General features: G+C 40.8%; 2 protein-coding genes across 3 annotated transcripts; one reads left to right on the top strand and one right to left on the bottom strand.

The window, feature by feature from the left end:
• Positions 1-10277: 10277 nt before the first annotated feature.
• TOPORS (TOP1 binding arginine/serine rich protein) lies at positions 10278-20962 on the bottom strand. 2 transcript variants are annotated; one of them, XM_032308892.1, is made up of 4 exons: positions 20761-20962; positions 19651-19772; positions 19046-19237; positions 10278-13843 (listed from the first exon to the last, which is right to left on the bottom strand). In XM_032308892.1, exons 2-4 carry the CDS (start codon positions 19690-19692, stop codon positions 10913-10915), a joined length of 3165 nt encoding a protein of 1054 aa, XP_032164783.1. In that variant the 5' UTR covers positions 19693-19772; positions 20761-20962; the 3' UTR covers positions 10278-10912. The 2 variants fall into 2 exon arrangements, with proteins under 2 accessions (XP_032164783.1, XP_032164784.1); XM_032308893.1 differs by lacking the exon at positions 19651-19772.
• On the top strand, positions 20627-21368 carry SMIM27 (small integral membrane protein 27). The gene is made up of 2 exons (XM_032308899.1): positions 20627-20806; positions 21146-21368. Exons 1-2 carry the CDS (start codon positions 20762-20764, stop codon positions 21266-21268), a joined length of 168 nt encoding a protein of 55 aa, XP_032164790.1. The 5' UTR covers positions 20627-20761; the 3' UTR covers positions 21269-21368.
• The last annotated feature ends 214 nt before the right edge of the window (positions 21369-21582 follow it).

The following is a 21582-nucleotide window of genomic DNA, read 5'->3' as shown; positions in this document are numbered from 1 at the left end:
ATTTTTCCAGGCTTTCGTGTTCTCTAGCGGCCTGATTTGCCGACCCATGCGCACTTGCTCACCCAGAGGGACTACTTTTTTCATTTTGCTTTTATATCAGGAAAGGTTAGACTCAATAAAATGCACAGATTTTAGGTGTATTGTTCCATGAGCTCTGAAAAATGTGTCTGGGTGTAATTGCTTCCTCCAGGTCATGTAGGTCATATGGTAAGTGCATGTTTAACTTCACAGAAACCTGCCACCTGTTTTGCAACGTACATGTACTACTTTGTATTCCCACCGGTAAAAATAAGAGCTCCAGTAGATACACATTGGTCAATTTGCCATTTTGGTCAGTGTGGAATAGTGTTTCACTGTGGTTTTAACTTTAACTTCTGTTAATGTGAGCACATTTGCATCTATTTATTGGCCATTCATCTATCTTCTTTTGTGAGCCATTTGTTCCCATCTTTTGCATGATAGAGTTTTCTTTGTACTACAGATTTACAACTTATTTATACTGGATATGAGCCCATTGTCAAATACATGTATCCTAAATACCTTCTCCTAGTCTGATTTACCACTTAATTTTCTTAAAAATGTCTTTCAAGTAAATATGAAATGATACAAAGAAAGCAAATGAAGTCATAAGACAAAATAATGGAAGTTGGAAAAAACTATTTTAATACAGTGGTAAGGGCGTATCTCTCTGGGTCAGTTAGGAATGAGAAGGAATGAACTCTTCAGCTGAGTCCTTAGGAATGAGAAGGAATGAACTATTCAAAAAAGTAGGGAGAGGGGGCTTCCTTGCAGGGGGACAGAAAGCATGTGTGAGTCAAAGAGAAAAAGTGAACAAGGGATACCCCTTCTTGAACAAGGGATAAATGGCATGCAGCGCTGAAATGGTAAACAGGGCCTTGTAAGGAGATGGATAAAGGAACACACTGCAGGATTTTAAGCAAGGAGTAACAATTTGATGACTTTTTTTTTTCAAGACTTTCTCTCTGGCTCTTCTGCAGAACAAGTAGATGGATGAGAGGTGACTCAAGAGATGATGAGAGCACAGATAAGCACAGTGGCAGTGGAGAGTGTAAGAAATGAGATGTTTCAGATATAGATAGAAGTGAGTGAACAGCAGTGGAAAGGAAAAGGGAAAAAAAAATAGGCATCAAGGATACATTCCAGGCATCTGGTTTGAGCAACTAGAATGGCAGCACCATGACTAAAATGGAGAAGACAGGTTTACAACTTATTATATCCTAGTGTGGAAGAGAGGCAAGAAAGTAAGTAACAGTAAGTTCAGGAAGGAGAAATAAAGCAGGATAAGGGAATAAACAGTAATGAGGGCTGTTTATAGAAGGTGAGCTAATCAGGGAAGGCCTAAAGGAAATGAGAGAGAATGTCCTTTGGGTGAAGAGCATTCTACTAAACAAGCAAAGCACAAAGGAGAAAAAAAAAATACCAAAAAACTGAAGTGAACCAGGCGTGCCACAGAAAAAGGTAGTGAGCAGAGTCGCTAGAGTGAAGTGGGCTGGGGGAAAGAGAGGAAGATGGCTTAGGCATTTCACATACAGCCTGACCCACAAAAAGGACTTTGGCTTTGATTTTAAACATGATGGGAAACCACGGCAGGATTTGAGAGGGAGTGTAAGATCTCTTTTTAAAGGATCACTGTGGCTGACTGGAAGAAAACAAGCCGCCGGAGGACAGGGTGGGAGCCAAGTAACGAGGTAAGAAGCTGATACCAACACTAGCCCAACTGAGAAATGATGGCATCTTGGATCAAGATCAAAGCAGTGGAAGTGGTAAAGTTGCAGGATATATATAATCTTAAATCACATACAATTTGGTGATGAATTGGATGTAGGACATGTGAGAATGAAGTCAAGAAAAATTCCCATTTGTTTAGGCTGAGCAGTTGCATGAATGGGGGTGCCATCCACTAACATGAGACACTGGAAGATGGGCAGGCTTGGAGGAGGAAATCAAGAATATGCTCGCTTGCTTGCTGATGAGAATTACCCACAGGCAGTGCTTCCCAAACATGAACCTCCACACAGGTCTTTAAAGTACAGATTCTGACCTAGTAGGCCTGAGACTGCATTTCTTACAAACTGACATTCGTGATGTTGATGTTGCTGGTCCACAGATCCTGTTCTAAGTAGCAAAGTCATTAAAAAACATGAGACAAAGGAAAAGGGAGGGTAATTTGAATATTCCCACTACAGTGGGTATAAGTGAAAACCTGAGCAGATGTGGAGGGTATGTCCTAGAACAGTGGTTCTCAAACTCTGGTTTATAGGCCAGTAGCATTAGACCACTTGGAAACTCAGAAAAGCAAATTCTTGGCCAGATGTTCTGAATCAGAAACTGTGGGTTTGGGCCTCAGCCATCTGTTTTAACAAACCTTCCAAATGATACTGGTGCATGCAAAAGTGTGAGAACTAAAGGCCTCGAGGAGGAGCACTTCATTCATTAATGGAATGAAGAGGGGTGCTATGGTAGGTTGAATGCAAAATTTACAATTCTTCACTTTTCCCAGTATTTACACCACTTGCATTGTTTTGGTAAACAAGTAGGGTTTATGTTTGCCCAAACCTGGCCCTGGCTAGAACTACCCAGCCACTATGGAAACCAAGTGGGAAGTTTAAGAAAAAGGTGTGAAAAATATCCATTATACCAATGAGCAAGAACACTAAAGAAACTTGTCCACTAACATATCATATGAACTGGAACCTGAGGATTGTGTTTTCATGGTGACACCATTTCCTTCAAAAACTCAGCTGGATGGGGGCGCCTGGGTGGCTCAGTGGGTTAAAGCCGCTGCCTTCAGCTCAGGTCGTGATCTTGGGGTCCTGTGATCGAGTCCTGTGTTGGCCTCTCTGCTCAGTGGGGAGCCTGCTTCCCTTCCTCTCTGCCTGCCTCTCTGCCTACTTGTGATCTGTCAAATAAATAAATAAATAAATAAATAAAGTCTTAAAAAAAAAAAAAAAAAAAAAAAACTCAGCAGGATGCATGCAGGCACAACCGAAGAGTTGAGTTGATCCAGACTGAGGTCTTGTTGGGTGAACTATTGCTGTGGAATCTGGCATATGACATGTTTTTAAACAGGCCAAAGTGTAAAACTGTTTTAACATTTTTAAAGTGTTACAAACAACAACAATAATAAAAGACTATATAACAGAGACTACATATGGCCCATAATATTTACTATCTGGCCTTTACAGGAAAAGGTTGCTGACCCCTAAACTAAGTGAACGAGGAGAGACATAAATAAGGGCAAAAGAGTTGGAGGGTATTGCAAGGGAGTTATTCAAACATAATCTGTAAAATCACAGCTAAGCAAGAAAGCAAGCATAGAGAAGGGGGGTAACTGATAGAGTAGGGGAAAATAGGATAAGGAAGATTATACTTCCTAGTTCTGTATTCTAAAAAATGGCCTTAGATATTCTTGCAGGTAGCCTAATCTGCTCCATCCACAGAATTCCCTGATTCAATGACCACATGAAGGTGACAGTGACATGCTCCCAACAATTTAAAATGAAGATTAACCTCTTGGAAATTCTGTTTATGTCCTACTGCACGCAGGGCACGCATTTGATACAGTAAATAGGACATAAAACTGAAGAGGCAAGAAAGTATATGGAACTAGAGGGAACACTTTTTGATCCCTTTTGAAAGCTGTCCTTCTATTGTCAGCCTCCTTAATCTTGTATTCTCTAGAATCTTCTCTTATGCCTGCTCTTCTTGTTCTACTCTCTGGGAGAGCTCATCCACTTCTATAACCTCACTAGTACTCTCTAGTTTCTCAGTGACTTCTAAGTCACTAGTCCCTAACCTCCATAGGCCCAATCTCTCCTTCAAGATTCATTCTATTTCCAGCTACCCATTGGGAATCTTCATCTGCCTGGGTGTCTTCCCTTCTGTCCAACAGAATTTTCTGTGATGATGGAAATGCTCTCTACCTGTATTCGCCAATATGGCAGCCGTAAGCCTCATTAAACAAAATTTAAAATTCAGTTCCTCAGTTTTCCCAGCCACATTTCAAGTAATCAATATCCAAGTGTGCTTAGTAGTCATTATATTGGACAGTGCAACTCTAGGCAGCTGACTCTCAAACTGAACTCACTGTTCTCCCTAAACTATCTCTATTACTCTATTTCCTACCTTGAATATTATCACCAGGCATCTAATTCTCATATGGGAGAAGAAGAATCTCATCAGGGGCACCTGGGTGGCTCATTGGGTTAAGGCTCTGCCTTTAGCTCAGGTCATGATCTCAAGGTCCAGGGATCGAGACCCACACTGGGCTCTCTGCTCAGCAGGGAGCCTGTTTCCCCCTCTGTGCCTGCTTCTATGCCTACTTGGGATGTCTCTATCAAATAAATAAATAAAATCTTAAAAAAAAGAGAAAAATCTCATCATACCAGACTTTTCCTTCTTCCTCACAGCCCATCCTCATCTAAATGGTACCCAAAATTGTGTCTAGTCTGCCACAGAAATATACTGACTCCAGCCTCTGCACTGGATCTCTCCTACAGGCTCTTGATTTCTGGTTTGAGCTACTACAAAGCTTCTTAAGCAGTCTTGCACTTGGGCTTTCCCTCTCCAAACTTTCTTCTACATTACTGCTGATTGTTTAGGAACAAATCTAATTGTTCCATTCCCACGTCTAAAATTCCTGTTGGTTCTACCCTATTCATCATCATACCTCTATTTAGCACAGACTTGGACCACATGTACTTGGTGTTTGATGAATAAACGAGTTTTACAGACAGAAAAGCAAAGAGATATCCTTTTCCCTAGGAGAGAACTGTTTATCTACTTAAAGTGCAGATGGTCAGAGAAGCAGCCTACTCCAGGCAAATACTAGATACCCAATTCTGTTCCCTTGTGTCTACATAAGTACATCATCTAATGTTGTGGCAAACATCACAGCTGCAGCTTCTATGGGGATAAATTTTTCGACTCAGACCTTGGCCTAACTGGACTTCCACTTTCCTTGCCTATTGCTTTTCTCACGTACAGATCCAATGGATTTACCATTCCCCAATACCCTTGTAGGTAAAGTAAGAATTTCCTAATTTTCATGACATTGTAACAATCTTACTGTACTTTTTAAAATGGTCATATTGCACTGTTTTCTAATACCTAAGTGGGCCATTCACTGACTAAAAACTCAGAATGAGGGAATAATTATTTACCAAATTTTTATCATCTTCTCTGTACTTGTGCCAGCTGCTATAGCAGAACACGAGCCCTGTTTAAAGGACAAGCTATTAATACCCATGACACAACTCCCCTTTCCTTCTCTACCCTTTAACTGCTGTCATCACCCACAGCATCTTCCATGTGTACTTCCAGCCTCACTGATCACTATCCCTTCCAGTCGCCTTAACCTCTACCCATTCTAGTTACTTCCAATCATGCCTAGAATTAGGCACTTTCTAAAGTATTTCTTCAGTCTTCTTATACCTACCTCCACTATATCTACTTGAAACTCACTGGAAAACAAATTCTTTGGTATCTCCCTGTTCTTAAAAGTCTAACAGTCACTTCCGAGCTTCACTTCCTTCCCCACACAGCCCAGGTACCAGAATGCATCAATTCAACTATACTCACCAGTATCTCTCTCACTCCCTTGCCCCTGCTGTTTCACTAGTCATTCAGCAGAACCCCAACCATAAGTCATCCATTCAGTCACTGTATAAATACTGCACACACACTGAATCTCCAACATTAGTTTCTGCTTCTGCTCCCACAGCACGAATGCTACCAGACAAAATCACAAATCTTGGTTGTCCCATACAATACCCCATGCCTCAAGTCTCAGCACTCATCGGCAATTCTTAGCTAACCCTCTCTCCATGGCCCTCGGTGGCCATTTTCTCATTCCTTTCCTCAAGCCCTTTATTTATGACCCACCTTTCTCACAAGTTGGCACTGCTTCCTACTTCATGGAGAAAAGCCAGCCTTGACAATATGAACCACCTCATCTCAACGCTCTACTCACAAACATTTCTTTGCACATTATCCTCTTCTGCCACTTTAGACAAAGACTCACCTCTGCTTCTGCCCATTACTAATTCACTTACCTGTGTCCTGTGCTCTGCCGTTCAGGAACTCTGTTGCATCCTTTCTCTCTCTCACTTGCCTTTAACTTTTCCTGTTCCAAGGTCTCCTTCCCAGAAAGCTTGTCTTCCCTCCAGCCTAAATTTAAGAAAAAAAAACTCTCCTTCGATTTTATACCCCACAAGCTTGCTTCTGAGCATGGAACCCAAAGCAGTCATGTATCTCTCAGACTAAGATCTCAACAGGCCAGGCCTTGTATGTGGGACCAGAAAACCTCTCTAATGACTCTTCCTCACAAATCGGCTTTAGTATTTACTGCTTGTTTGCCTTTGTGACTTTTCCTTTTGCTGGGTATACATGACTGAAAACTCTGATTGACACACATACAGGTAAAACTGCAGGACTATACAGGCGATTTTATTAGCTTGTTTTGGAATTATTTCAAACTTACAGAAAACCTACAAAAATAGACTTCTTGTTATTTGTACCCTCAACTTTTTAACATTTTGCCAGTTTACTTCATAACTCTCCTCAACTACATATGTAGTATTTTTCTCTGATCCATTTGAGAATAGGCTACATACTCGATCATCATTATTTAGCTTCCCATGCAGGTTTTTCTAAAGGTATCAATCCCCGGACAGGTCTTTATAGTAGTGCCCTCCCCCCACCCTTATCTGCAGTTTTGCTTCTTGTGTTTCAGTTCTCTGCAGTCAACTATGATTTGGAAGCCTTTTGAAGTATCTTGAGGTCAATCAATGGTAGCCAAATGCTGCATCACAGTGCCCAAGTCATTCACCTCACTACATAGGCATTTTACCATCCCACATCACAAGGGTCAGTACAAAGCTATTTTGAAAGACCACATTCACGAAAATTTACCACAGTATATTGTTATAATTGTCCAATTCTTATTGTTAATCTCTTATTGTGCATAATTTATAAACTTTATCATAGTTACATACATACAGAAAATACTACATGCAGGGTTGGATACTATCTAGTTGCAGGCATTCACTGGGAGATCGTGGAATTTATCCATTCCAAGTATGGGGATACTAAGTTCTGGTCTCAGTGATAGCACATTATAGAAATTTAATCAGTTAATATTTCAGTTGTAGCCTTAATGAGCTTAATGTTAGAAATAGACCCATCCTCAGAATTCTGATGAAATCTGGTTTGTGAAGAGGAACTCTTCTCCTTTACTTCCCACCCTCTGCCCCTCACGGTGGGAACACCAGGGCTGGCAACAACCCAAACCAGGTTATACATGGTTTCTGGTATCCTGAAGAACCTTCTGAAAAATTTTCTGAGTCCAGGGATGTGCTGACTGGCTCAGGGTGTCCATACTCATCAGCAGAGGACTGCAGTTATTCCCCACGATGGAAGAATTCCCAGTAAGAATGGGCCATCAGCTTACCCTGAATAAGCTATTGCCCCTTTGTACACATAGTCCATCGTTATTACACATTAAATGGGTGGGGGAGGCCTTGGGATTGGCTCCCAAAGAACTTCCTGAGAATGGAAAGTGAAAGAAAGAAAAACTTTTCCCATCATGAATCTGAGGATTGATGAAGTGCAAGTGCAAATGGTTGGCTGCTTTTCCTTTATTTTTTTTATTTTTTATTTTTTTTAAATTTTTTAAAAACTTTTTTTCTTTTTTTTTAAAGATTTTATTTATTTATTTGACAGACAGAAATCACAAGTAGGCAGAGAGAGAGGGGAGGAAGCAGGCTTCCCGCTTAGCAGAGAGCCCGATGCAGGGCTCGATCCCAGGACCCTGGGATCATGACCTGAGCCGAAGGCAGAGGCTTTAACCCACTGAGCCACCCAGGCGCCCCGGCTGTTTTTCTTTTAAACAAAAAAGTCACAGAAGTCACAAAAAACACTGAAAACCCAAGGTAAGATAAAATACCTCCTGGACACTGAATTCAGATGAACAGGTTAAAAGAAAATAGTGTTAGGCTTAAAGTTGACAGACATGGAAGCCCTCTGAAAGCAGAAGCAGGTCTTAGCCAATTTTTAAAAGCCCTACCACCTGGTCATCCATCCAGTATGTGCTTTAAGCACTTCCTATGTGAAAGATAACAGAAGGGATTTACCAGTACACATACATACAGTTGCCAAAGAACTTGCAGACTTATGAGAGAACACTTAGTAATCAATTACTACAGAAGAGTCCAGGGTTATTTAGAGAGCCAAGTAATTGGGGGGAAATAATGGAAGAGGGCACACTTTACCAGAAGCCTCCTTTAGCTAGAACGGAATTCAGTTCCCAGCAGAAGAAAAATCCACTTATGAAGGCTCTGGAGTAGCAGGTAGCAGCACCTCCACAGACCCGAAGCAGGTTAGGACGGCCAGAGCACAAGTGAGGTGAGAGAAAAGCTGTAACAGGAGCTAGAACCTGAGTAGGCAGAGGTATGTAAATCATATTATGCTGTTTCTTTTTTTCTTATTTTATTTGACAGACAGAGATCACAAGTAGGTAGTGTGGCAGGCAGAGAGAGAGAAGGGGAAGCAGGGTCCCCAACAGAGAGCCCAATGCGGGGCTCTCTGAGCCAAAGGGAGAGGCTTTAAGCCACTGAGCCACCCAGGCGCCCCTATGCTGGATTTTTGTTTGCTTTTATTAAGTACCCTAAGAATAACAGGAAGTTACCTAAGAATTTTAAATAGGGGAATGAAAAAAAAAAACAATTTTAAAAAATATGTATCTTTTGCATGCTACATCGAGAATGGCTGGAGGCAAATGGGTAGGTGTAGAGCAAAATGGAGAGGTGTGGATGCAGGGAGACCCATTATCAGAGCACAGGTGAGAGATCATGGCTGCCTGGATTGGATGGTACTTACACACTAGAAATATTTAGTGATCAGGATCTGGGGATTGAATGAGAGGGCTGAAGGAGGAAAATTGAAGACTGGGAAATTTATGGCCTGAACACCGTAAAGAGGATGATGTGATGGTCCCTGTATTAAGATAAGTTTCATGTGTTCGACAGAAAACATTAAGATAGGTTTTCACTAAAATGTTTTACTAGAAGTATCATGTAAAATCAGAAAATAGCACTGTTTTTAAAACTTAAGAAAAAACTATAAATCATGTCATAATTTCAAAGTATATTCCTTGATCAACTACCCTATAGCCTTCCCATAATTTCTCAGTGTCTGAGCTTACTAAAAATTGCCAACATCAATTTAGATGGTCACTTTAAAACAATTTCCTACTGCCATTAGGACAAATACAAACATGATCTACAAAGCTTGGTCCCACACACTTTATCCTTTGATTAACTTTGCCTTCTTTTATTTTTTTTTTCTTTTAAGATTTTATTTATTTATTTGACAGACAGTGATCACAAGTAGGCAGAGAGAGAGGGAGAAACAGGCTCCCTGCTGAGCAGAGAGCCCAATGCAGGGCTCTATCCCAGAACCCTGAGATCATGACCTGAGCTGAAGGCAGAGGCTTAACCCAATGAGCCACCCAGGCGCCCCAACCTGCCTTCTTTTAGTTCTTGAATATGCTAGGCTACCCTTCTGCTTTTGGATCTTTGGACATTTCTTCCTTTGCTAAGAGCACCTCCACTCCTAGCTAACATCTACCTGTTTTCTGAATCTCAATTCAGCCATCACGTCCACATGAGTTTAGGTCCCCACTGAATGCTTATATGAAATTATACTTTCTCTTCAGATAATTTATGGTTTATAATGTTTACATATGTCCCATGAGGCAAGGAGCAGATATGCTTTGTTCTATCACTGAAATCCTAAAAACACAGTCTAGATCCTGTCACACTGCAGGCATCCCAACTTCTGTTTAACAATGAATGAATATGGTAGCAAGGCAATCTGAAGGCTGAATTAGACTTAATCCAAGTTCTGTTCTTCCCTGGCAATTTTACTTTAAGTTAGATGGAGAGCACTTTGTCATCTCTAAAACAGAATAAAACATAAACATAACCACTTTGTGTACAAGAATTACCAATGTAAAAGATGTCTGGCAAGCTGTTTTTAGTAAGTTAAAAGCTACATAGCTGCATTTTGTTGAAAACAGATATACCTTATAATCAGATTAAAGAACTAAAATAATTAAAGCTGTGCAGTTAAACGCAGATCACCTAAAATTTAGTATTTACGACAAGTATATTCTTAACTATTTTAAAGATTTTAGCTCCTCTAAAACAGTTTTTTTTTTAAAGGTAATACTGCATAGGAAAATTTCTGGATTCATGTTTTAAAGTATTACTATTTTATTTTTTATTTTGTTGAATACACATTTCTTTCACTGGCAGTCCAGATGAACAAGTATATAAAGGAAATATTTAAATTTTGCTTTTGGCAGATGTCAAGATAAACTGTGCAGATTAAAATGCCTCAATTTAACCTGAAGAAATGGTTTTGAATCATACAAATTTTTAAGAAGAAAAATAAAGACTGTCCAAAGGGATTCTCCTAGCTTATAACACATTTCCAGAATAACTCTCAAAGAAAAAAAAAAAAATTCAAAAATACTCATTGACTACTTTAAAAATAGGTCAATACCATATGGCTTTATGAAATAACTTCTAAAATTTATATTTTTTTTTATTTAAAAAGGACCCCAAGTTTTAAATAAACCGCTAGCAATATCATTTTCCTCACTTAAAAGTGCATATCTCTGAGGGTGGGACATACATACTTTTTGAACAAATAATGATTTTTACAAATTTTTAACACACACACACAAAAAAAATTACTTAAAATATTTTTAAGGGGGAAAAGAGTTTTCACCAAAAGTCATCTTTAAATAGACTGCAGTAGATGACACTGTTCCTTTTTTTGTTTTTTAATACCATCAGAATTCTCAATGAGATGCTTTGGCAGAGTTTTAAGACATATCATGGTCTCTACCAAGTGACACTGACATTAATGATGTCCGTGGAGATGGCAACTGCCTTGATGGCTCAGTTTGAATAGACACGTTACTGGGCTGACTCTCCAAATCAGAGGCAAAAGTACTCTCTTCTCTTACATCAAGAGTTTGTTCAACTGAAGCTGGCTGGTGTGGAATATTATCCACAGTTTTGTTGGCATTATTCAAGTTGCTATTAAGCATGGTAATATTACACTCCTTGTCCAGGATGCCAAATTCATCTTCTATTGTAACTACATCTTTAGCTTCAAATGGTTCCAAGGGAGGAGGCAGAAACTCATTTTGTAGACAGTCCTGAGGACCACCATTGTCACATTCTGTATCGTCCTTTACTTCAGAATCCTTATCACTATCACTGTCAATGGTAATTACAACTGGCGAACGTGAAGGATTGTCCCCGTGATGTTTCTTATGCTTCTTCTTGTGCTTCTTCTTTTTCTTTTTATGATGTCTAGTTGAATCAGTAGCTTTCCCTTCATAAACTATCTCTACACTTAGGCTCCGGGTCCTCCTTTTTTTCCTCTTATGTTTTGTCTCTCTGTCTGATGACCGGCTGTCTGAAAAGCTGTCACTCTCATTTTTGTGGCTGCCATCAAATTTTGATGAGGATTTTTGGTAATGACTTTCCTTTACTTTAGAAGCAAATTCACGAGAAGGTTGAGCCACTTCGTTAGTACCCTCCAAATGCCGTGTCTTGTATTTTCGTTTCCCTCCAGGCTTTTCATTTCTTACCCAGTCAGGCCCTGTAGATGCAGTCTTTGATCTATTACTGGATAGGCTCCTTGATCTATGCCTTTCATAGTAGTAATACTTCCTTTCACTGTGATTATTTTTTTTCCTAGCATTTGTCCTTTCAGAAAAGGACTGAATTCTAAATTCTGGACTTGAAGATTGTCTGGAATAATGAGCTCTGGACAGAGTCCTCCTCCTGTAAGATGATTCATAGCCATCCCTGTCCTTGTTTCTACTATAGTAAGTATACTCCCACTTGTATCTACTTCCATAATTATTTCTTAAATAATAACGATCTCTATTTCTGCTCCGTGATCTTCTTTTACCATGATCACTGCTACGAGATCTTGATCTGCTTGTGCTCTCACTACTGAGAGAGAGAGTTTGGCTTCTTCGTGACCAACTGCTATCTCTAGTTCTTGATCTCTTTTTGTCTCTTCTACCTCTAGGTCTGCTACTTTCCCTGCTTCTGGATCTTTTGCTTTTCATCCTTTTCTTCCCATGATGCTTTCTGCGATTTTTCTGGTCATGCCCACTTCTGCTCTGGGAACGTGAATCTGAACTTCTTGATCTTCCCCTCCTCCTGTGTCTACGGTTATATGGGGAATATACTCTGTCTCCTCTGACAGATGAGCTCAGGTCTCTGGGAGATGACAAGGATGTAGAGTGTTTCTCTTCCTTCTTTGACTTGATTCTTTTACCAGAACCACAATGATCTTTATTTATTTGCTCATCCTTTCCAAGGACAGAGCGTGGAGATGAACATCTACTAACATCACTATCACCAGAACTGTAAGACTGTTCTTGTGTCTTCACAGTCTCCATTTTTTCGTAAGACCCCAACTCCTCAGAATCAGAGGATAGTTCGACAAGTTCTGGGGTCCTCTCAGCTAGTGGTTTAACAAACCCAACAATGACACAATTATCTGAAGAAGAATCACTGTCATTATTTAGGTCTTCATTAGTTTGTACTCCTTGTATCTGAGATGTGGCTCTTCCTGTTACAAGTTCTTCATCTGAACTATCAGAAGTATTTAAAAGGGAAGACATGGCAGCATGCACCTGCTCTGAGCTTGAGTAAGATGGTCCTGGAGTTTCATCATCCCACGGTGCCTGACTGACAGTGGTTACATTGATATCCAACTCCTGAGTCTCAGCTTCATCAGGAGATATTGTTATGACTGAAGAATCAGAATGGCTACCTTCTTCATATGAAGGAGCAGGGCAATCATAATTAGCATGCTGGTCAAAAGCTGCCATGTTAAAAGGAGATCGAGCAAAACTGATAAATTCATGTATAAAATGCTCAGTCCGATTAAGCAGGAACGGTCTTAAGTCAGACACAAATTCCCGACTCTCCAAGTCATAGCGAGTGACATTACTCATGATGATGTGCTGGACAATATTCACTAAAGATCCATGAGCTCCAAAAAGAACCGTAAGTTCACGTTTTAACCAGGGAACTAATCTGTGAAGGCAAGCTGGATTTCTACGGAAAAATTCAGCAGAAATATCCCTGCAGCGACCACCATCTTCAATATTTCTAACACGGGCACCAGCACGGTAGAGAGTTCGTCTAAAATTAATAATATCCTGTTCCTGAATTTTCCGCAAAGATCTTTCATCTGCATTTGGCCTCCTAATTGCAATCTGTCTCATAAGTTGAGGAACTTCACCATTTCTAGGTCTTGTTGAAATGCCTAACCCTTCAAATAGTACTCCACTATCTGGTGGAGTTGTTGTTCTTCTATTCATGGCATTATTAGGTGAATAAACAGAAGCACTTCGATCCCTTGTCATAGTTGTACGATAGCGAAATCTTGGAACATCAGGGGTTGCAAAAGAACCATTGTATGAAGGCCTTAGGACATACTCCTTGAAGTCATCTTCTGCCCTCACAGAATGGAAAATAGAATCAAAGGGCTGTTTACACAGTGGACATTCAGCTTTGTTTTTTGACCACTCCTGTACACAGCGAAAACAGAACTTATGTAAACAGCGATCTAAGTAAGACACATTATCAAACCTATCCAAACATATAGGACACTTAGAATCAGGAGATGCATCAGCTGGTACTGTCTGTTGCAATTTGCTAGTACCAGCTTTAGGTGAAAAGTTGTCCATTTTAAATTCCTTAGCAGCTGATGCCATTATCTGTAAAAGGGAAAAAAATACATCAGTAACCGGATTAAAAAAAAGACAAGACTAAATCTGAAAAAAAAAAAAAGGCAAATAATGACTGTGAAATATACTTTGGTGAAACAGTTGAGTAGCTCATTATCCTTGTAATATGAAGGAGCAGGATAGCATAGTAATATAGTACTTAAAATACAAACCCTAAAGTCAGATACTTCATGGCTTTGAATCCTGGTTCTACACCAGCAGTGTGACTACGGAGATCAGCAATAATAGAACCTGCACCACAGGGTTTATGAAGATAAAAAAAGGGGCCTGGTATATAGTAAGTTCTCAACTATTCTCTATCATTCTGTTCTTTTGAAAGAAGATTAAACTGAGAAACATTTAACTGAAAATAACTGAGGATAGAAAATCCACCAAGTACCCAAGTATCCACCACTAAGATTTAACAACTTAACATTTTCTCATGGCTATTCCCCACTTTTTAAAATGCCCCTTATCTTCCTTTCTCTTATTCCTCTCTAGAAAACAAAAACCCACAACACCCCAGTCCTCAGTGGGTGTTATTTCTATGTATGGTTTTAGATCTTTTATACATATGCCCTGAACAATATACACTCTATCACTACTTATCTGTGGAAAGCATTATATACGCACCTTTAAAAATAACTGCAGTGAGATAATTTGCATACCAAAAAGTTCACCTGTTTAAACCAATTCTGTAGTTTTTAATGGAAGATTCTTTCACACACACAAAAAATATCTTTTAGTGAAGATTAAATGAAATAATAACTGTAAAAGCATTAAAAGATAGTTCCTGACTTCCAGCAACTACTGTGTACATGTTAGTTGCTGCTATTACTATACTACTGTTACACTACCACATTCCATTCCTGATTCCTTACAGCATCCCTAAAAAACCTTGCTTAGCTTAGCCTTTTAATCCAAAGTCAGCCACAAAGTTTCTTGAAATCATGCTTCCAGTGCCCTTCCCTCATTTTTTCCCACATGGATCACTAAAATGTTAACAATTAGTTTTGTTTGCTTTAAATTTATTAGTTTATGTTGACCCATAACTTTCAAAATCAATTTGCCAGAGCTGAAATTTGGTGTGCAACACATTTTTGGCCTTCTTACCTTGTAAAATCACTTTTTAGCTGCATTCTATACTAATCATTGAGTATATATTAAATACTTGCTTCTTCCTTTATGTTTTCTGGGCCTATTATTCATCTTTTCCCATCTCCTCTATCACAGGAAGTTTCATCAATGGTCAACTGCTACCAGGTGAGTCAAACAACAGATTTTTAACTTTCTAAACTATGGCCATACCGAACTCTTAACAAAAACAAAATCCACAACAAAAATTCATGACTGTAAAATGTAACTATTTCATCATGGTTTTCATATTAAACTTAAGAGCTCATCTAGGGCCTCTTAACTTTCCCAGAGATATAACTTAATCAAAAATCAATTAATGCTGAACGAATGCTTTCAGGGATCCAAGTACTTCTAGTTTTCCATTTTTTAGACTAGAAATACAGAAATCACTATTATTCTTGAACACCATATAATGATAAACTTCTTGCTAATATACCGAACTATATATAATACTAATTGTTAATATACTTAAACCTTAATATTACATAAATTTCTCAGCATTTGCCCCTACTTCTAACACTTTTACTCTTCCTCTGAAGGAAAAAAAAAAAGCCTAAAAATAAAAATTTTTAGGATCACAGAATATTAGGGGAAGGAATGAAGAGTGGAGAAGGAACTGAATAGGTTATCAAAGAACCTGGATTGAAGACCAAGTTTCCCCTAAAACTAACTCTATAAACTGGAGCCATCTGATGAGATCTAGATTTCAGTTTGCACCTCTATGTAATACTTAAAAAAAAAAAAAACTAGTGAATATAAGTTAATAATTGTATCTTAATTTGTATCTTGGAAATTAGAATTTTAGTGCTTACTGAACACTTGCAGTTCACATAAAAACTGAGTGCATTTTATTAAAGGAAATTAGTAGGTAGTAAACTTGAAGTTCAGATAAAATCTCACCTAAGCAGAATTTAAAAAAAAAAAAAAAAAAGCAATCTTATGGACACTTGAGTGGCTAAATCAGTTAAGCATCTGTCTTCGGCTCAGGTCATAATCCCAGGCTCTTGGGATTTAGCCTCACTTCAGAGTCCCTCTCCCTCTCCCCCTGCTCATGCATGTACTCTCTCTCCCTCTCTCAAACAAAATCTTAATAAAAGAAAAAAAAAGAATATTAGTCTTCCCTTTCCTAGTTTTATAAGTCTGTCAACCACTTTGGCAGCACAGCATAAAGCTAAAGAATGATCAGTAATGTCCATAACAAATAAAAAGAATAAACTAGATTTGTATTGTATTTCTCACAGCAATATCTGTAGCTATAAAGAACACCATTCATCAGAAACATCAAACAATGGCAATGGACATACATAGTCAAAGAAAGAGATTTACTCCTTCAAAAGCATCACTCATGCTAAAATTAAAACATTTGCTAATGGAGCATCCGCTGGCTCAGTCAGTAGAGTATGTGACTCTTGATTTCAGGGTCATGAGTTCAAGCCCCATACTGCGTACAGACATTACTTTAAAAAAAATTTCCTCAAATATTTGCTGAGATACAAATGAAGCAGAATTACCGTATGACTCAAGGACTCAACACCTTAATTTAATTTCCAAAAGAAATTAAAACATGTCCACACAAAAACTTGCCTGGGAATGTTCATAGCTGTATTTGTCCTAATAGTTCAAAAGCAGAAACAATCCTATCAACTGATGGAAAGATAAATAAAATGTGGATTCAATGGAATGAAAATGGGAAATAAAAAGGATGAAACACTGATACATGTTACAATAAGGATGAAACTTTTCATTAGGCTAAATGAAGACAAAGAAAATCAGGGGTGCCGGGGTGGCTCAGTGGGTTAAAGCCTCTGCCTTTGGCTCAGGTCATAATCCCAGGGTCCTGAGATCAAACCCCGCATCACTTTCTGCTCAGCAGGGAGCCTGCTTCCTCCTCTCTCTCTGCCTACTTGTGATCTCTGTTAAATTAAAAAAAAAAGTCATGAAAGACATGTATGATGCCATTCATATGAAATGTCCAGAACAGGCAAATCTATAGATGGAAATAGACTGGTGGTTGCTGGAGGACGGAGAGGGATTACAAAGTTTATTTCCGGAATGATAAAAATGTTCAATTACAGTTGCACAACTCTTTAAATATACCAGAACCCGCTGGATTATAGACTTTAAACAGGTGAATTTTATGGATGGAATATAAATTATATCTCAACAAACCTCTTTTTAAAAATACAAATCAAGTCATAAAATAGCAATGGCTAAGAGTCGGATTAAAATCTGCAGGTTTATAAATTCTGGGTTTGGGTAGTAAAGGTGGACCTGATGGCGAATTTAGTGCTCAGGTTCTAGAAGCCTGCAATAAAGGTTTCTCTAACACTCTAGGAATTGGGACTTCAAGTTAATTTCCCCATAGACATAAAGATGAAATCAATTCTTCTGATCCCATATCCTTAACCATCTCCCAAATTCTAAATAAAGTTTTAGGATACAATGATTAAGTCAAACCTTCCCCAAATTTTCACATCTACCGGCTGTAAGAGATAAAAATCCTTCCTGTCACATTCTGGGGGAATTCTAGGTAATTTACAATCATACTTACCTAGGGAAATGGATGAGAGGGGGTAAAGAATCAAGAGGCTGGACATTATAGACTGGACATTTAAAGACTGTGCTGATTATATACAGGGGAATGACATTAATTCTAACGCAGAGCCAGGGTTGAAAATCAAAACCACTTAATGTGATCTGGAGGAAGTTATTTAATTTCTCAAAACCTTGAATTTTCTCAATTCTAAAATGGGTTAAATACTAGTACCCACGTGAAAAGGTAGTTGTGTGAAGGCATATATTCTATGTAAACCCTTAGCATAGTGATTACCATGCAGTGAAAATTTAATAGTGTTTCCCTATGTTATGTGAAAATAAAGTTAACATTAGTCTTTTTCATCACTTACAACTGATTATAAAGACCCAGAAAGATGACAGCCTATAACAAATCATCCTTTTTTCTTAATATAATTACTGTATATAAAATATCCAAGGGGCTAAAAAGGGTTTACAAGCAGATGAACTAGAGTAAGTCCCAAGTATTAAAAATATCTGGCTTCTAACTCTTACAACCTTTCTGAAATTACTGTACCTCCCTCAACTGCAATTTAATCACCAGTTCCAAAGGGTCATACGGATCTTACAGGATCTATTAACGAGATCCTATAAATGTTGATTCCAATTTCAACCATAAAAATAACTGCTTGGGAACCATGCTGCACTAAAGCCACACATTTCAGCTAAGCCTGATTGTTTTTGGCTGACTACAGCTTTGAGTTTCATTGAGTAAAAACAAAACAAAACCCAACCTTCACCATTAACTTAAATCTTGGGTAACTCTTAATTTATTTTAAATAATACTGAAAATTACCTACCAAAAATTCTGTTCACTCCTGCCCTTAAAACACTGTTTGCTCCATCTCAGCACTGCCCCCTGGCCAGTCTAGGAATCAGCACCCCACGAGGAAAGCTGCACTAACCGGATGGATGGAGAAACCACAGGCAAGCGAGCCTAGCCCACAATGTGTAACACAGCACAGACTACTCGAAGAGTCACGGTGATAGTGGCTTCCCTGGGTTGAGAACGGCCAGCGGCCAAGATCGCAGATAAGGCCCCCGTGCATTACATAATCACAACGAACTAAAACACTGTTACTCCCGTTTTACTGGCAGGCAGATTATGACCCCTCAAGTAACCTCTGCCACACCTCTGAGAGAGGCGATGCCACGAATGAGACGCGAACGTTTTGTTTTCTGGGGTTCCCCCCACCCCAAAGAGACCAAGCTCTTTCCAGTACACCGCTACGCTCGCGCCCCACGGGAAAGGTTCTAGGAAACATAACTCTCCCCCGCCCACCCGCACAAATCCACAGGTGCGCCACGGGAGCCGCCAGCCCGCCCGCTGGGAGCGCAGCCCCGCCCCGCCCCGCCGAGGCCCGGACGGCCCCTCAGGCCCAGACCGCAGCTCCCAGGTCTTTGGGCCTCGCTCCAGGCCGGGAGCTACGGCTCGCCCAGCCCTCCCGACCCCCGCTCCCCATTGTTCGGGATCTCACTCACCTCGGATACCGACGCAGTCCCGGCTGGGGCGCTCGTGCCAAGCTCCCGGCGGCCCAGAAAGCTGGGTCGGTGACGGCAGGATCCGCGAAGGCGTACCCGGCGACTTCTCCGCCGGCCCTCAGGAGCGGGAGCAGGCGGGGGCGCTTCACCCTCCTCGCGAGACAGCGGAGACCCCGGCGGCTGCTGCGAACCCTGTGACGTAAGGAGCTCATCACCAAAGGCAGCTTGGGGGACGGCAGGAGAAAGCGAGACCCACTCCGCAGCCCCCCGCGCGTCAAAACACAACACCCGCGTGCGTAACGCCTGCGCAGTAGAAGGGCGCCGGCTCAGAGGGCGGGGCCTAGAGCGCTCGGCCAAGCACGGGCCCTTCCCCCACCGGTCCCTTCCGTTCCAGGAATAAGAACGACAGGACCTTCCCGGGCACAAATCACTACCATCACCATCATTCTTGTTACCATTAGTTTCTGGGGGTACAGGCGCAATACTTAATGTTCGCTCCTAACTTACCCGGAAAACACGGTAACTAGCTTGGTCTCATTTAAACCTCACCGAACTCCGCGAGAAGCTACTAAAATGATCTCTAGCGTATAAAGAAACTGAGTTACTTGAAGGTGAAGTGACCGCCTCCAGTTGCACATCTGGATCATAACACGGGGATTCGGATGGAATCCAAAGCCAGAGCCCAACCAGTGTCCTATGCAGTCTTCATAAAGAAATCTACTCCAGTCTAGGGATAAACAGGGATGACCTAAGAGAACAGGGCCTTAAAATCTTCCCAAGACAGACGACATTTTTCTCTCAAAGAATACTTTTCCCCTTCCCCATTCCCCTGAATCTGGATTAAAAACTTCTTTCGGTGATATCCGAGATGTACAGAGCCAAGTCTGAGCCTAAAGTGGCCCACGGCCCCATTCTACCCACAGGCCTCAGATGTGAGCGTCCCAAACATTCTTGAGCTAAACTAGCTATAAACCGCCCGCGTCCAAAATGCCGTCTCTGGCTTAGTATCTGATACGCGCTACCGTTCTAAGCACATCATAAACGCTCAAAACACACTTGTTGATTGGCAGGTACATTATGCCAAGTAATTCGTGCTATGTTACTTCGTCTTAGAAGTACCACTTATATCCACAAGCCAATGCGTTCTCAACGACTTTTGTTTTTGGAAGAATGGCTCAATTAACACGGCCCCCCGCAACGATTCGTCGCTGTGATATAAAAGTGGGTGTTCCTCTTAGGTCAATGATGAATATACGAACCTCTCTCTGTATTATGTGGAAACAAGTGCGGGAGGAAACGTTAATCCCTCCAGCGTCAGAAGCCCGTGTAATATCTAAAATGAAGATTTTTTTCAAATAAATTTTTAAATGCACACGACGGTCCATTATCTTTCATGAATACTGCACTCCAAATGAAAGAAGACCGGACGACAATGCACGCCCAAGTAAGTAGCAAAAAAGGCCATTTTTAACGTGTTTTCTCCTTTATTTCATCCCCTCCCTCCACCACGAACTAGGCCCCCATGTCACGTGAGCCCACCCCAGCTCCGGGCGGAAGAGGCCGGCCCCGCGGATGGGAAACGCGCCCGGAGGCGAGGGGCGGGCGCTTGTGCCCGGCTGAAAGATGGCCGCCGCCGCTCGGCAGCCGCCGCCCCGGAGGTTACTCTAGGGCCTGCAGTTTCCCTCCGTTCCCGCGGGCAGCCGCCGCCTCCTTACCATGAAGCCAGTGAGTCGCCGCACCCTGGACTGGATTTATTCGGTGGTAGGTCCCTGGTCTGGCGAGGCTCCACGGGGTCGACTCCGTAGGCCCGCAGGCGGAAGGCCCCCTATTTCTTCAGCGCCCAGAAACTCCAAAATCCATTCCTGTGTTAAGGCTTTCACTCTCTCACCTCGACTCCGCCTCTTCCTGGACGACACGCTCTTCCGCTTCTTACGTAAGGGCGGCTGGGTGTACTCGCCTCCAGAACCCCTTTTATTCGAGTCTTTAACTGTAATTCCCACCTTAGCAACGTACATGGCAACCTGTTGGGGCAAGGGGGGGGGGGAGTATCGTTTACAGTAATTTTTTTTTGCTTGTATTCCCCTTCTTGCATTTTTTTAGTTGCTCCTCGCGATCGTATTGCTCTCCTGGGGATATGTCATCTATGCATCAACAGTAGCCGCACGACGACAGCTCAGCAAGGAATACCCAGACAAAATCTCGGGGATGAATGAAAATTTGTAATTCCTCTGGATTTAATTTTGTGCACACAGTTCTTTACCTGATGTTTGTCTGGCATGTGTCTCGATTTAAAGTAAAATTCATTATGCAAAACTTCCAAATTAATTTTTTGCATAGTCCTTTATAGTAACCACTGATCTAATTTTTCCAAGGTTTGTCTTCCACATTCTTATATAAAACAAATCAAGCTAGATCAGACCGCTTGTGAGTACAGATTCATAGATGGAATGACGTGCTTTTCAACCTCGAGTTCCTAAGTAACCTCTTAAAATGCCTCAGTCTTCTCTAAAACAGTGTGTGGAATTGCTGTTCTTTTA

This window comes from Mustela erminea, chromosome 12, assembly GCF_009829155.1.
Source record: "Mustela erminea isolate mMusErm1 chromosome 12, mMusErm1.Pri, whole genome shotgun sequence".
Lineage (NCBI taxonomy): Eukaryota > Metazoa > Chordata > Mammalia > Carnivora > Mustelidae > Mustela > Mustela erminea.
This window is presented reverse-complemented; position numbering and strand designations above follow the sequence as displayed.